The sequence below is a fragment of the Magallana gigas genome, chromosome 8, assembly GCF_963853765.1.
Source record: "Magallana gigas chromosome 8, xbMagGiga1.1, whole genome shotgun sequence".
NCBI lineage: Eukaryota > Metazoa > Mollusca > Bivalvia > Ostreida > Ostreidae > Magallana > Magallana gigas.
The window spans coordinates 15,806,260-15,823,745 of NC_088860.1; the positions used below are offsets into that span (position 1 = coordinate 15,806,260).

Below are 17,486 nucleotides of genomic sequence, written 5' to 3' on the forward strand. Positions count from 1 at the left end.
CTCATTGCCAGCATTTCAACAAATACCAAGAGACTGCTTAAAATGAGGAAAATAAATCAACGAGATTGAAATTGTGGAAATGATGGAAAAGCTATTACATTATGTAACAAAGAAACGGAAAGCATTTAAATAGCATTTAATTTGCATTTTTGATTGGGGGGAATTGGTGCTTTATTTTGTGTTAATGTTTAGATTAATTAATTTTCAATAAAAATGAAGTTAATTATTTATGACAAAGCTGTTCAGGGATATTAACATTTTTCATTTTTTTTCCCCATCTTATCCCTCCGTTTTGTTCAAAATTGAAAATTGGGTTAAATCAAAAGGTTATGGCTTTTTGACAAATCAAAACCTGTGAATTATCTATCCCAAGTTTAATTGAAAGAAAATGAAATGGAACCAATTCAACTTTGAAAACGGCATATAGTAAATGTAATTGAATTGTGTTTCTCTGACTTTCCGTTGAACCCTAAAATTTTATCAAACGACTAATCAGATTTAATCGACATATATATCTAAAAGTTATTGTCTTTGAGTTCCTCATTTTGAAATTCTCGTCCTCATCTTTTATTCCTAAGATAAAAAATTAATAAATTTTTAAAACTGAAATTATTTCAGTTGATTTGGAATAACTTCACGCACTTTTTATTCAAATATTCTTGTATGTTGACCTGTTTCTAAAATGGGAAGACACTCTTCTAGGAATTCTCCCGCAAACGTTACAAATGGCATTAGATTGATGAATGAGTACCAAAGCTTGATTGACCTTTTATAGCTAATCACTACAAATTACAATCAAATGACCCTTACCTATTAATTATTCAAAGTAGCATTGCAAGTGGAGAAGTAGCAAATATAATCAAACCAATTGAACTATCCGTTGTGTTTCGTAAAATAAAACAGCATCACGAAAAGATAAATCTAATGATCTAATATATAATTAGACTATTTCATAAGCAAAGGCAAAAAATGTGAATACTAGTATAAAGGGTGGGAAAGAAATTGAACTGAGTAATTTATGAATACAAACAATCTTAATTCGATATCCTGTATCATTTTGAAAAGACCTTCAGAAATTGGTTGAAGTCTCCTTTCAATTTATATTCCTTTTTTCATTCACTAGTATAGGGGTATGGTTTTATCGCAATTTTTATGGGCAATAATACCTATATTTTAAGAAAAAAATTAAGAATGCCTCACACATTAGGAATAGTTATTAATATATTACACTTGTCAAAGTATAAAACATCATATCAGTTCTTTTTGAATTATGATTTCGAGTTTGGATCATTTAGAATTTTTAATCTAGAATGCCTCTATTTTTGTACCAATAAATATTTTTTTAAATTCACTTTTTACGTAAATATCGTATTGGCAAGGTATTGCTTTTTCCATGGAGTCTCGATGAGATCTCGAAAGATCCCTAGAGAATTAAACATAAAAGCATCGCTGAAGTGTGATAGCTGTCACCTTCTGTGTGGAATTTAATCACACAGAAGTCTTCTGAGGCAAAAATAATTAGAGCTAAAAGACATTACACTTCAGTCCATAAAATATCGAATGAAAGAAAGAAATGATCATTATGGCATTGCCGATAGCTGCATGCTTATGCTCTCCGGCTCAGCATTGATATACATTCGTTTAGATGGAAAAGCTTTTCGGTTTTCAATTACTTCGCAAGAAATAATCAATGTACTTCTAGGGTTTCCCCGAGTGTAGCTTGTTTTAATAGTAGATGAATCCAAAATGTATTACGTTTCAGTCCATCATAATATCCGTCAACCTCGCATGTTTGACGTCATTGTTCGTTGCTTTGTTCTATTGGTCATCGCCAAAAAAAACCTTGAATTTTTTTCCCCTTTATTTCTCCCCTCTCTGTAGAAATTCTAAGGTACATGTACATCTATTTCAAATATGCAATTAAATGTGGAGGAGACAATGAACAAATGCACATGAATTGTCTGACCTCAGCTGACCTTTTTTCAGCCGGGCTTATTGCTCAAATGGCAGTTGTCTTCGTGGAACTAGTCCATTCATAATGTCGTTCAATAACTGGGCAAGTGTATTAACATATTAACATAAAGAAGCAGCTCATTAGTGCTTCAAAAATCTGAAAATAGTAACCAAAGCTGTAAAATGATAATGGTGAAAAAGACATCCATCTTTGATTATGGCTTTAAAAGATCTTAATTAATAGTGCTCGGTGCTATTGGTATCATAAGTTCGTGCCAAGGATAACGAAAATCGGTTAATGATTGCAAAATAATATGCGCTCTCTCTCTCTCTCTCTCTCTCTCTCTCTCTCTCTCTCTCTCTCTCTCTCTCTCTCTCTCTCTCTCTCTCTGTGCAACGATTTCGTCAATGATTTTCCAAGAATTTTATTGCTAAACATTTGCAGAATGTTTATAATTTGTAAGGTTTGCACAGTAATCGAATTTAAAGAACATACGTTGAATGCAAAGGGTTTTAAGTACGATAATGAGAAGCCATCTCTGAAGTCTCTGCGGAAGATGGTTCGCTTCCGTTTTCACCAATTTTATTAGCAATTTTAAGACTTTTCGACTCTCTGCATAAACACATCTGTTTTTAACAGCTAAACATTGGCAACCGGATTTACGTCAGAAACTCAGAATGCCGGTTCCTTATGCCATTAGGAAAAAACGGACAGCCATTACACGATAACACGTCGTCAATCTTGCCGATGTAGTCCGAGATTTATATCGCCGTGTAGTGTACTCTTTTTACTCTCTTTGCTCAATTTACATTGACGGTATGATAGGATAGGTTAGGTTAGGATAAGATAGGATAGGATAGGATTGGATAGGAAGTTATATGATATAATATGATACGATATGATATGATATGATATGATGTGATGTGATGTGATGTGATGTGATACAATACGATACGATACGATACGATACGATACGATACGATCCGATACGACATGATATGATATGATATGATTAATTACCGGTTAAAATTCCCAGCCTCATCCCTAATGATTACTTTGTATTAATGTGGTATCTTAGAGTCGTTATCAAAATAAGATGTTAATATACATGTAATAGAATACAATGACTATGTACAAATGTATACATGTATACTATACATTTAGAAAACATGGCTGAGCCAAAATAATTCCCGAATTTTCCTTTGAATTTGGGGCGTTTCCGCACGCGACAGGAGCTGATTTTTTTTATGAGATGAAAAACAATGTGTAAGAGGTCTAACTATCCCATTTTTGTAATAATGCGAGGTCATTTGAGTTTTTGATGCGTGTTGTTTCCGGAGGGGGGTGAAAAGGCCCGGGCTTGATTTTCAAGCACATGTGTAACTTCGAGGTAAACAAAGTCTCACGCCTTGCTGGATGCACGTGTGTATTTTGATAGAAAATTGTAAATGAAGCGTTGTTTAAAAAGATGTCAAGAGGATTTTTTCCAGAAGTTCGTTTTGAATTTTTAATCTGTATCTAAAGTTGTGCAATTTTGGTAAGAATATATAGTAAAATTTAATACTGTAGTGCAACCTGCAGGATTGGGGAAAAAAGATGAATTGAAAATATAATTCTATATACTAGTAACTATTTATGAAGTAACAATCTATCAAAATGGTGTTTTTGAACCTTGTTAAAATAATGCTTCGTTAGGTTTTGTACTCATTTAATGCCCGAATAAGGAAGTTAAGGCTGTTAACACTTATATTATCTATGAACAAATATACATTATTCAAATAAGGAAGTAAAATAAAGACATGAACAGCAAAACAAAGATACGTGCTTTAACATCCAACGTTTTATAATCTTAATCATTATATGTTGAGGATGATATTATTTGTTCTACGTTGATGGAGTTTGGTCCAGATTGGAACGTAAAGGGGTAATATATAATTATATGCATAAATTTGACACCGGTCAGCTTCCATATTTATGGTTGTGACGGAGGAAATATTGCTAGCGTGACACTGTTTACATATATATAGACAAGCAGTGTGTAAATCCTTTGTAGTTCACTTCTTGGTAGTTCAGGAATATCTCTTATAGAAGAGGTGGATAGTAGGCCTACTGTTGGCTGATTCAGATTTACGACAAAAGAATACCAACTATCAAGATAGTATGAAATTCATAAATCACATTTCAAAACTGTATACTAGTACATGTAATAGGTAATTAGAAGTTGATATTTTCTTCAATGCACGTGTCTTGAAACATTTCTTATTACAAAATATTTTAAAATGGCATTCACAATAACATCAACTTATCTTTGAAAACATGCAGAAGGCGATCCTAGAGCCTCGACACCTTCAAAACATGTAGTAGGGATCCTTGACATTTTGGCAACATGCAGTATTGATATCTTGAGTTCTTGTCACCTTAACAACATGCAAAGGAGGACGCTTTGACATCTTGACAACATGTAGTAGGGATCCTCGACAACATGCAGTAAGTGTAATTTGACACCTTGACAACTTGCAATGTGGATACTTTGATGACCAGGCAACCTTCATTAGGAAATTCCTTGACACATTGGAAACAAACAGTTGGCGAACGATTGATACGGTGACAAATTAGGGATACCTTGACAACGTGCTCAATAGATGCCATGATAAAATGACCCCATGCATTAGGATACCTTGGCACCATACCAACACGCAGAAGATATACCTTGACACCTTGACATCGTACAGAAGTAATACCTTAACACCTTGACAACATGCAGTAGAGATAACTTGACACCTTGACAACATGCAGTAGAGATACCTTTACAACATGCAGTAGTGATACCTCTTGACACCTTGATGACATGCAGTAGAGATACCTCTTGACATCTTGACAACATTCAGTAGAGATACCCTTGACATCTTGACAACATGCAATAGAGAAAACTTGACACCTTGACAACATGCAGTAGAGATACCTCTTGACAACATACAGAAGAGATACCTTGACACCTTGACAGCATGCAGTAGAGATAACTTGACAACGTGTAGAATAGATACCTTGACAACATGCAGTAGAGATACCTTAACATCTTAACAACATGCAGTATAAATACCTCTTGACACCTTGACAACATGCAGTAGAGATACCTTTACAACCTGCAGTAGAGATACCTTGACACCTTGACACCATGCAGTAGAGATAACTTGACACCTTGACAACATGTAGAGAGATATATGTACCTTGACACCTTGACAACATGCACTAGAGATAACTTGACACCTTGACAACATGCAGTAGAGATACCTCTTGACACCTTGACAACATGGAGTATCCATGACAACATGTAGTAAATATACTTTAACACCTTGACAACATGCAGTAGAGACACCTTGACAACATGCAGTAGAAATAGCTCTTGACAACATACAGAAGAGATGCCTTGACACCCTGACAGCATGCAGTAGAGATACCTTGACACCTTGACAACATGCAGTAGAGATACCTATTCACAACATACAGAAGAGATACCTTGACACCTTATCAGCATGCAGTAGAGATAACTTGACAACATGAAGTAGAGATACCTTAACACCTTGACAACATGCATTTTAAATACCTCTTGACACCTTGACAACATGCAGTAGAGATACCTTGACAACATGCAGTAGAGATACCTTAACACCTTGACAACATGCTGTCTAAATACCTCCTGACACCTTGACAACATGCAATAGAGATACCTTGACAACCTGCAGTAGAGATACCTTGACACCTTGACAACATGCAGTAGAGATAACTTGACACCTTGACAACATGGAGTAGAGATACATGTACCTTGACAACATACACTAGAGATAACTTGACACCTTGACAACATGCAGTAGAGATACCTCTTGACACCTTGACAACATGGAGTATCCTTGACACCTTGACAACATGCAGTAAATATACTTTAACACCTTGACAACATGAAGTAGAAACACCTTGACAACATGCTGAAGAAATACTTCTTGACAACCTGCAGAATAGATACAATAACACCTTGACAGCATGCAGTAGAAATAAAATGACACTTTTACAACATGCAGTAAATATATCTTGACACCTTGACAACATGTAGTAGAGATACCTTGACACCTTGACAACATGCAGTAGAAATACCTTAACACCTTGACAACATGCAGTAGAAATACCTTAACACCTTGACAACATGCAGTAGAGATACCTTAACAACATGCAGTAGAGATACCTTACCACCTTGACAACATGCAGTAGAGATACCTTGACAACATGCAGTAAAGATACCGTAACACCCTGACAACATGCAGTACAGATGCCTTGACAACATGCAGTAGATATATCTCTTGACAACCTGCATTAGAGACACCCTGACAACCTGCATTAGAGACACCTTGACAGCATGCAGTAGATATAAAATGACACTTTGACAACATGCAATAGAGATATCTTGACACCTTGACAACATGTAGTAAAAATACCTTGACACCTTGACAACATGCAGTGGAGATACCTCTTGACACCTTGACAACATGCAGTAGAGATACATTGACACCTTGACAACTTGCAGTAGAGATATTTTGACATCATGCATTATGCAATTCATTGTTATTCTCATTAACATACATTACAAAGAGTTAATTTGTGTCTTCATTACCTGAAGTAACTGAAATCTTCCTCATTTAGTTTAGAACTGGTGCTAATATTTATTTATTCAGCCTTCAACCTCTCTACCTCTTGGATACTATACTTTGGCTTATGATTTCAGTTACGTAGGTAGGCGGATCCTAATTGTACGTCCATACTTATTTCAGGTCCATAAACATGTTGTTTTCACCCACGACTTAAATTCCAAGTATTAGGAAGAAACGAATCTAGATTATTTTAACACACTGCATACTGGGAACAGTTTCACAGCCACCGGCTTTATGTACTCATTAAAACCAGCATTATAGTGGGAGGCTCGGTTTTTTTTATACTATCCATAAATTTGACATGAAATCGCATGTCCATCTCATGAATGCACTTACATTTTACCTGTCTCTTTAATTTTGTATTGTTTTAAGTCAGGAAAGATTAAAGCTTGCAATCTCGCGATGAAGATTTGTAAAAGTAGAATTAAGTTAACCGTCAAACAGTGAAAATCTAGAAAAGATGAATTTTTTTTTTGTATTTATATCCTCATCAGTATTTAACAAAACATCGAGGCAAACCTTCATTTTCTGACCAAAAAAAATATATTAAATGAATTTTGTGTGGACTTTGAAATCCAAGTTTAGATAAATGGTTTTTAAATCTCTTATCAGTGTCTGCTTATTACATGATTTTATATGATCTAGACCTTAAGAATGATTTATTAACCTCCATCCACCTTAACCCATGTCTGAATTTAGTTTTAATTAAATAACAATATTATTTTTAAAAATTTTAGAATTAGGTGTCCGTGTAAAGGTACTCTAGAGAACTCTACAGATTTCATTAAATATCTGCAAAATTAAGTGTACCAATGTCAACAGTTAAAGGGTTGTATTTTTAATGTACTTGAGAGAAAAAATCCTCGCAAGTTCAGTGTAAACATACAAATCGGACCACTGGGTTAAAGTAAAGTGATAGTTATGAGGTGACAAATAAAGTTAACAGGGCTTAGTTTGTCGCTCTGTCTATATAACAGTGTCCGTAATTAAACAATGCACGATAAAATGCCTACTTTCTTTGTATGCAAACGTTTTAATCTGTTTAAAGTTCAGGATCCGCCGACACATTTAAAGTTATTAATAAGGACAGCTGGATCGCCTAATGAATATTCATTCATTTAGTGTTTTGTGAATCAATACGTTGAAGCATTTTGTGCATTTCTTTGAACGACACGCGCTTTAAATATTAACATGAGCTGCACTCTAGATCGGCCTTTAAAACAAGGGTATGTGTGAACTCTCAGGCAAGGTTCCACCGACAATCACTGGATTTCAGGACAATATCCAAATGCATTAGAAGGGCGGTATTAATGTTTACCTAGGTTCATTTTATTTGAGTTTCCCGGTGCTATTATTAATATATATAATGCGATATTAGGCGAGTGTTTACCTTTTTCAATTGGAGATTTGCGATATGTTGTATTGTGTTTTCCCGGTGGGACATGTAACTCAAGATGTGGGCATTAATGACGAATGGGCTGTGTATAAGAGACAAGCGACGGCGACCGAAGGTAGCAAGCACGTCACTGATAATTACGATGTGCCCATGATAGGGTTTCTCATTACCGGGGAGCGCTAATTACACGGAATTACCATTCTTACTTAATTGACGTACACGGTAAGTTCAAGTGCTACAAGTCATCTTAATGGAATGAATTGACTGGACTTTTTTTAGCTATGACTATGAGTACCTGAAAGTTTATAGTAACGGAACACCTTAGTTTTGAAGGTTTACTTTTAAGTCTTTGTATGTTTTACCTGTTTACGCAGCCCTGGGTCATTTAAAACTCCGTGTTAAAGTACAATTAAGTATTATAATTTATTTATACAAAGCATAAGTAACAATAATTTACTTATGTTTCGGATTTAAAATTATCTAATGTTGAGTGAATTATGACTCTGCAATTTTATGTACATGACATCGTAGTAACTGACACAACCGAAGAAAGGTATATTTCACATGATTTAAACACTATACAATCAACTAATTTTTTTTTAATCATTTAATGCAGAAAATCCTCATGCATGTAAACTGAATCTTTAAGAAACATAAGAAGATTACACAGAATTCGTAGGTATAGTCGCTTTTATACTCATAGGTAAATCTTTTAAGTATAATACCTTTAAACTGTACTGCAGTAAGGTTGAGAAAGTGCAGAAGCCTGTGAAAAATTGGAATCGTTGTAATTTCCTGAGATACTATCTGAACGATGAAGTGTAAATATTAACTCACACAGGCGCCTATATTGTATTCCAAAAATTGAAATAAATTGAAGCAACTACAACTGGGTGACCAGTGTGCGCTTTCATACATTTCCCATCGGGATCGTTCTACAAATACGGGAAATGTAGTTAGCGCTAACGCAACGTAAAGTGACGTCACAGAAGGCCGTTGGCGGTGACGTCAAAACAAATAGGTACACGGTTCATGTCTTCGTATTTTTCATCAAATCGAGTGTTGCTTTGATCAGGATATATCTCAACGACCTTGAATTATTTAATATGCGTAAAATGCAGATGTACATGTAGTTTTTGTCGGAAAATTCATTGTTAATTTTATAGAAAATCGCAAGTTTCCACAGTCTCAGTCTACTATTTATGTCTATTTTAACGTTATCTGTTTGAATGCCTATATTTAACTCTACAGATAATCATCCCAGGAAGTACAAAATGAATATTAATAGAAGCTTATGTTTATTGCGTATGGGTTTTTTTACCAGCAACAAATTTATAATCCTCGAACTTGTGATTTTTTCCAGACATGACGAATAAGAGACCCTGATGTCAACATGACAGAAAATTTGAATCCAACGAATGTTGAAAATTACCTGATCAAGAACCCTGAATTCTTAAAGTCTTATTTAAGTAAGCATGGTGCTCCAGACATCACACACAAAGATGGGAGCCATTCTGAACCTTCATCTCCGGAAATCAAAATTAAAAGACTCCCTAACTTCACAAGTGGAAGAGGAAATTCTATCACAACATCCATATTCAAGAAATATGTGGAAGGGAACTTGGAAAGAATTAAAAAGACATCCAAGGATAGGAATCAATTGCTTAGCATGTCAGAAGATGAAGTTTTTATGGAACTTATCAGGGACATAGCAACTGAGTTAGATGTCAATGTATTGTGTCATAAAATTCTAAAGAATGTGAGTATTTTGACGAGAAGTGATCGAGGTAGTTTATTTTTGGTGCGAGGATCTAAAGGCAACCGATATCTTGTGTCCAAGTTGTTTGATGTGACAGAAGTTTCAACCATAAGCGAAAGTTTACATACAGAAGAAACGGAAATTAAAGTTCCATTTGGGAAAGGAATTGCGGGATTTGTGGCGGAAAGCAAAGACACAGTAAACATCAAGGATGCATATGAGGTAAAATTCATTTATAATACCATAAACAGTTTCTGGGTACATGTATATTTATAATACAACTTTATGAAACATCTACAAAACATTTCAATTTTGTTTTAATTAGGTCCAATTTGTTGAATTTCTTGTACATTGTACATGTATATGAACGATCATCAGTATGAAGGATTTCCAATAAAACTGATATTGATGACTTATTCCATATGTGCTGTTTGATATAACCAGACAAATTTTTTTAAGCTGCAATATAAAATTGCTTTATATCTTACAATGAATTGAATTTCTTTTAAGACATGCAATAAGATGTGCCATGCAATGATATGTCCTTGTAACAATTTCAAGAATCTGATCAGTCAAAATGTCATGCCATAATAATCATGATATTCTATGGGGTATTGGATAATATAGCAATATTGCTTTGAGGTAAAAAGATTGAGTGTCAAGATTCCAGACCAAAGCTATAGCAGATTAAATTGGTCTGGTCAGCAGAATTTTCTTATTACATGTACAATGGGGCCCAGAGTGCCATTCTTTCACCAAAGGTCAATCTGATACATGCATGTATTCAGTAACAAAGTGTGGAAGAATCCTATATACATGTATATCTCATAAGCTCTGCTGCCAAGGAATCATAAATAACTTAATCTTGTCAGTGGACAGTCCAAATATAGCTCAGAATCAAGTAACTTAAGAGTTTCTGGGATAAATTATCAGCCATGAAATTGTGGAACTTAGAACCATTTAAAGAATTTTCAAAAGTGTTATCATTATTCAATAGAATAGCCTAATGGCAAGCTTAAAAGACTGACCCTCGCCCAACCATGAATTCTTTAAGGCTGTATTGTATATTCAATTCAATTAAGGTTTTAAAAAGGACTTAATATTGACCAATACTCAATATAAGTAATTATTAATGAGACACATTTTAGAGAAAATCCACATTTGTAAAACACAAAGTGATTAAATTCTATGGCATACATTATTGAAGTATAGTCTACAAATATTTAACAATACTGCTATATTAATTGTATTTTAAATTAGGTACTTCATTCACATATGCCAGTTACCGTACATGTACTGTTCAAATAGATTCAAACCATTAATTTAACTGTTCTTGTTTCTGAATTCTTGCCTTGTTATGCATTATTGTAATGTATAAATACATGTTTTATTTTGTATGTTGTATTTCAGAACTTTGCGCGCATTTGGTTTACTTTACCTACCTTATATTTTGATATACCGGTAAATTAGTTTTTGATGAGCCTTCAAATTTGGAAGATGTTTTAATAATTTTGTAACCTTTATTGAACATCGTTAAATGATCATATATAAAGTAAGTCTTTAGGAAAGGTAAGCATCTGAATTAAATTGGCAGAACTTTACTGTTATGCAATATTTAGGAGAACCCTGAGACAAGATTTAGAAATTTATCTCTTTTTAGTTCAATTTTCAGTGGCATATTCATTTATCTCTTTAAAATTTTCAGGATCCCAGGTTTAACAAGGACGTTGATCTAAAGACAGGTTACCGAACTCACAGTATTTTATGTATGCCTATCCTTAACTACGAGGGGGAGGTGATAGGCGTGGCTCAGATTATCAACAAAGTGACGGGGAATCACGAGTTTACGAAGCAGGATGAAGATGTAAGGATTGTCTGAAATCCACAGGGGTTTCAGCGATGAAGTTAACCCCAATTAAATTTATACTGTGGGTAATTTCATTGCAGAAAAAGTTGCCTGTGTAATGGAATCATGCTAGCTAGTGAATAGTTGTTTATGATGTCATTGTGTAGATTGGGTATAACTTAGCTGTATTAAGGTTCTCCAATCCTCAGCCTCAAAGTGTTTTTGTCATCATAAAAATGTTATTTGTCTTTCAAAGTTTATATAAGATCAAATGAAAAAAGAAAGAAATTTATTAATGGTTAATCCAATGCATTTTACTTACTTATTGCAAATTTGCCCATGATGGATAGAAAGGAATAAATATGCAAGTTGAGAAAAAAAAGGGTTGTACCGGTGCATTTTGTTGAATACCTGATGGAAATATTAACACTAGAAGATTAATTAAAATTGTCTATGAAAAAGGCAGATTCATGGTATGAATAACAAAATTCTGGATAATTTAGACTTATCAAACATAGCTGAGGATTGGAGAGCGTTAAAATTACCGTTAATCATTTTATGTCCATAAAAACAGATAAAACCCAAGTTGAATCAAATTTATGAAAGGTATGGCATATATATATATGAATGGGAACAACAGTTTAATAAGCTAATTTTGAAAATAATTGATGTCTATGGAAGGGTAGTTTTTCAATAAAGTCTCAGGAATAAAAAGGACTTAAATATTTCTCCGTTAACATTAATTATGATAGACTGAAATTGATTCTCTTATTTGATACATATACATGTATATTGTGCAACTCAAAAATATTCAAAGACATCATTGGTGAGACTTGTACAGATTTTAACTTGCAAATTTATAAATAAAATTTCTGTGTTTTGATAATTATCTGAATGAAGATAATATTTTTTATTATATACTCATGAGTTTTCCTTTCTTCATACCGTCAATTTTACCAAGTGTGATCCGATTTTTCGGATTCCACACTGTAGGTTTCCGATTTTATATATCACTCTCTGAAACTGATGAAGTAGTACACCAGCTGTAGTACACATTAATTAATAAACATATGTATTACATCATACAATTGATTTTAAAAAGAAAGTTTTGTAATTAAAACCTTTTAATGGACAAGGGTATATAATGAATATATCATTTTAACAGTAACTCGATCAAATAGAGCTGGATCATGTCTCGTTGCTTCGTGTTTCCTTTGATCTGATGATCTGTAACTCGTGGCAGCTCGATTTGATTTGTCCCTTTGGATCAAGTTACTGGTATAATTTTATAATATATATTTATCAAAGTTTTTCAGATATTCTGACTTTTGCTTTTTCTGCAATCATTTCAATATCACTAAAAACAAAAAAGCAGACATTTTAATGGTTATTATCATGCATGCTATAAAAATCTTTTTCAAATTGCAAAAATGACTTAAAAAATTTACACATTTGCTCCATTTTCACAAGGTTTGCAATACACACCTAAAAAATCCCCTGAAATGTTTGGTACATTTGTAACTTAACTAAACATATCCTTGTGTTTTGTAGGTTTTCCGGAAGTACCTCATATTTTGTGGAATTGGTATTACAAATGCTCAGTTGTTTGAGTTATCAGTACAGGAGTACAAAAGAAATCAGGTAAATTACTGTAAAGTTCAAACCCTAGATACAATATTGAGGACCAGAATTCATAAAGAATTAAGTGCTACTTGGAGAGTTTTGCTTACACACTGTCGGTATATAATTGATGCAGTTGATTACATATATATTGACTCATAAATTTTTCAATTTAATAATTAACATTTTATCAAGGTACATGTATTTTTTGTAATTCATACATCAAAATTCATTTTTCTCCAGGCCATTCCCCTCCCCCCTCCCCCTCCCCCATACCTCCTAACAGAGAGAAAAAAGAGAGACATGTATTATTAATTAAATTATCTTCTCTTTATATATAAAACTTTCTTTGATTATTTCTTATGAATTTAAAAGGATGCCACTTCCCAAATTTGCTGTCTGCTTTCAAAATTAACCTTGAAATGATCTAACACTATACATTTATTGGATGTGTTGGGAGAACGTTCCCATTAATAGCTCGTATATTCATATGTATCTTAAAATTTTCACCTTGAAATATATAAATGTGACGCTTAGAGCTGAACGATGTGGCATTTAAATCCTTGTAATAAAGCCCTTACTTTAGCTGTAACTATTCTCAACTGTTGTTTGTTCAGATCAATGCTTGTTATTATATCAACATTTACCTAATAAATGCATGGCAAAATGGTTTTAAATGTGTATTGTTAGATGAAAGCATTGATTGTTACCCCCATCTTCCTCTTGACAATAAACATGGAAAAAGAATACATCCATCAAATCCTGGACATCCTTTCAACAGCCGAAATCTTGAAATCAGTTTTTTGATTCCCATATAAACATTGAAAATTAGCACTCCAGTGTTGATTTATACATTGATCTAGGGCCTACTTTTGCCTCATGTAAATTGTATCGTGTTTGTCTGCCTAATTAATGCTGGAATAGTAATGAAGTTAATGAAAGGACCAGGGCAATGGATTAAATCACAAACTTCTAGATCTATTTGATCAAACTCTCAGATTAGTTTGATGTTAGATAAACTTTATTTTATCGATGAAATTTCATCAGAAGATGTAGTGTAGTTACCAACATAATCAACTCTTTCCACAAAATAATCAAGAAAAACATTTGTATATACCTACATGTACCAGCAAACCATTTCATTGCCAAACATTACCAAATTATGTCCATAAATGTCCCTTATGATGTTTATAAAATACCAGAAAATGACTTGAAAATAAACCCAGAACTGGTCCATTAAAGTCTTTTCACCAGGTACTTGGTGATTAGGAAGCCAATTTTGTGCAGTATTATGTAACTTACAATATTTCCCATAAAAAGTCTTGCTTTAAGTTATCTTAATCTAGGGCCACACCAATATAATTTCTTGTTCACCTCGCTCGCCCATTCAGCCTTTTTGCACTGTATGTCCGACGAACAAGAAATTATATTGGTGTGGCCTAGGGGATCTTTTAAAAAGTTTTGCATACAATCAATTTTTGTACAGGACGACAATAATTCAATTTTGCTCCAATTAAGGCTTCTTAATGGCTTTTCCCACAAAAACAGAGCTAACAGAAATTTTAAAACCATGATATTTTTTGTCATTTTAGTAGAAAATAACATTTTCTTCAAAAAAAAATTTCAATATGAAATTGCAGCTCATATTGCTTTAACATAGGGTAATCTTATTCAATAATTCATATACCTAGATCTGGAGTCTATGTTTAAAAATGCAGTTTTAAAACGTAAAAACTGAAGAAGAAAAAAACTACTCTCTTGTCCAATTCATGTTGAAAAAGATTCAATTCAACAAAAGAAATATGATGCAATTTTGTGACATTATAATTCAATGAAAAGCACATTTTGCTCATAAACTTTTTTATGGGGAAAAATTAAACTAAATTTACGTTTTATTTGAGTCAAAGTTTACAAGTTTTGACCAAGCAATAATTAGTTTACTTGTATTTCAAATGGTATCAGATATTTTGGGACACCCTGTATATGGTATGGCATAAATTTTGGTGAGCATTCAATTTTTTTTTTTTAGCTAATCAGATGTTTACCTATATAATTTTTTTTAATTGAATATAGTCAATCTCCTACAAGTTTATTTCACATGGGAATATTAATTATTTTATTTTGAAATTACAAATACTACCCTAAAATTATGCATAAATTTTCTAGGACAAAACTCAAATTTTTCATGCCACAAAAAATCTCATTATAAATCAATTGGTTTATGATATGCTTTAATATATATCTTCATCTCAATTTTAGTGTTTGAATGAAGAAAAAAATGCAAGCAGCTTACTGTGTAAAAGTTCGATAGGTCTTTATAATCCTGACCTAATTTAATTGTTTGCTATGAAATTGTTTTTCAAGTAATAATTTAATAAATTTTGTTTTCAGCTGTTGCTGAACCTTGCCCGAGGCATTTTTGAGGAGCAGACCAGCTTAGAACGCCTCATTCAGAAAGTGATGTTAGATTCTCAGGACATGCTGAAATGTGAGCGCTGTACAGTATACCTAACGGAGGAGTCCATGAGCAAGGTAATTAGTACCCCGCGCCATGACTCCTACTGCTTGAATCGGCTTTCCTGTGTACTATTGTACTGTGATAAAGAATGGAACTGAGCTTGTGTCTCTATATATTGTAAAGAGCAGATTCATACACTTAAACAGAGCACTATCTAGCATAGTAAGTCTTTTCATGACATTCATTTTAAAAAGTATTGATCACAAGCAGCATGTTTGAGATCTTAAAAAAAAAATTCTATTCAAAATGTAAAGGAATGCTTAATACTTGTTGTTATTGTTTGTGTATTTTTATGTGTGTTTTGCATGTGTTTTTGGGCTTTATTGTATTTTTTGTATAGTATGATAGCATTACTCTTGTGCCGGGCAGAAATCATGGGGAAAAGATAATTAACTACTCATTCTGTTGTCAGGGAGGCTGGATGGTCAACAAGTTAACCACCAGCTTTACCTTAAATTTTTAGAAATGACGTACTTTTTTAAGCTATAAACTATAGATTTATCAAAGAAAAAATCCAAATAATTTAGCTTTAAAGATTTAAATTTTCATGCATCTTCATGCAGAGCTCTTCTACTCAAGGAGATTTAATAAGTCTAAAAGGTTGCTGCCACAACCATTGAACCATCTTAACAAATTAAGAGAAAATTCTGTTATCTTAATTTATTTAATTTCACATTAGGGATAGAGGTGGGGGTTGGAGAATAGTTGCATCTGGTTGAAGTGTAAGGGAAGGTACATTGGGGTAGCAATGAACTAATACTATGAGTCACAAAAGGTTTTAGTTTAATTGTTCTTCAATTAAACTTTTGCAACTCAATATTATGCCAATCAAGTCAGATATTATCATGCAACTTTTAGGGAGTTGTACATGTATTTAAAATTTTTTTTGATATATTAAGTGAAAAGTACAAGAACGTTTCTCAGATGAATAATTGAAAAGAATTGGAAAACTGCTTTGCAGTGCTAGTCATCTGAAAATAAATCTACTAATACCCCATGCACAGAGTAGTGATTATCATTGCTATCAATTAATTTTTCTTTAATGCATATGTATCCATGAATTATCCCCTGTTTGCATGCCAAATTACTTTCCCCTATAGGGTGGGAAAAACTTGACAGGCATGTTTGCAAAGATTCTCAAGAAGCAATTTTACAAGCTACTTGCTTTGGCGGTGCATCAGGTATAATAGGGATGCTTTCTCTCACTGTTATTTCTTAGCATCTTCTTCACTGGATCTTGGACCTCTGTAGATCAGATCTATTTAGCCCTATATCTGGATAACTGAATAATTCATCTACTCATTAATGATTCTACATTAAATCTGAGTGTTTGATCAAAATTAATTCCATATTTTATACATCTATGCTTTATAGTCAAGATATCTCACCTGTGTTTCTTTTTAATTAAAAAAAATTCTGCTTTGTTTGCTAAAACTAAATACAATTCTAACTTTATACTAATATTTTTTTCACTTAGAAATTACTTATGCTTACCTCTCTTACTTGCTGTAAAATTGTACAGTACATAATGATTGAAATAAGTTGAGAATTTTAACACTTCATCTTTTTTAAAGGCACCTTTAACTATGATGAAAAAAAAAGTCAATGAATTTGATCAATAAATGAATATATAATTTATTCTAATTTTAAGATGAAATATGTGGTATACAACTTTGAAGAACTTTTATTTGAG

The 17,486-nt window shown here is 33.1% G+C and overlaps 1 protein-coding gene across 18 annotated transcripts in view; it reads left to right on the top strand.

The window, feature by feature from the left end:
• Positions 1 to 17,486, top strand: part of LOC105342903 (cGMP-specific 3',5'-cyclic phosphodiesterase) — a 31,435-nt gene that overhangs the window by 1,519 nt on the left and 12,430 nt on the right. For 10 of the 18 annotated variants that reach the window (XR_010708274.1, XR_010708273.1, XM_066068243.1 and 7 more), the window contains exons 2-6: positions 9,414 to 10,031; positions 11,515 to 11,673; positions 13,207 to 13,296; positions 15,667 to 15,807; positions 16,894 to 16,974. Coding sequence is in view for 16 of the 18 variants with exons in the window: in XM_066068243.1 (XP_065924315.1) it covers positions 9,444 to 10,031; positions 11,515 to 11,673; positions 13,207 to 13,296; positions 15,667 to 15,807; positions 16,894 to 16,974 (1,059 nt within the window). In the remaining 2 variants the exon portion in view is untranslated. Of the gene's footprint in view, positions 1 to 3,756; positions 3,879 to 4,276; positions 4,442 to 7,785; positions 8,273 to 8,912; positions 9,072 to 9,413; positions 10,032 to 11,514; positions 11,674 to 13,206; positions 13,297 to 15,666; positions 15,808 to 15,916; positions 15,956 to 16,893; positions 16,975 to 17,486 lie in introns of those variants that run through there. The other 8 variants (XM_066068241.1, XM_066068244.1, XM_066068237.1 and 5 more) reach the window with 7 other exon arrangements.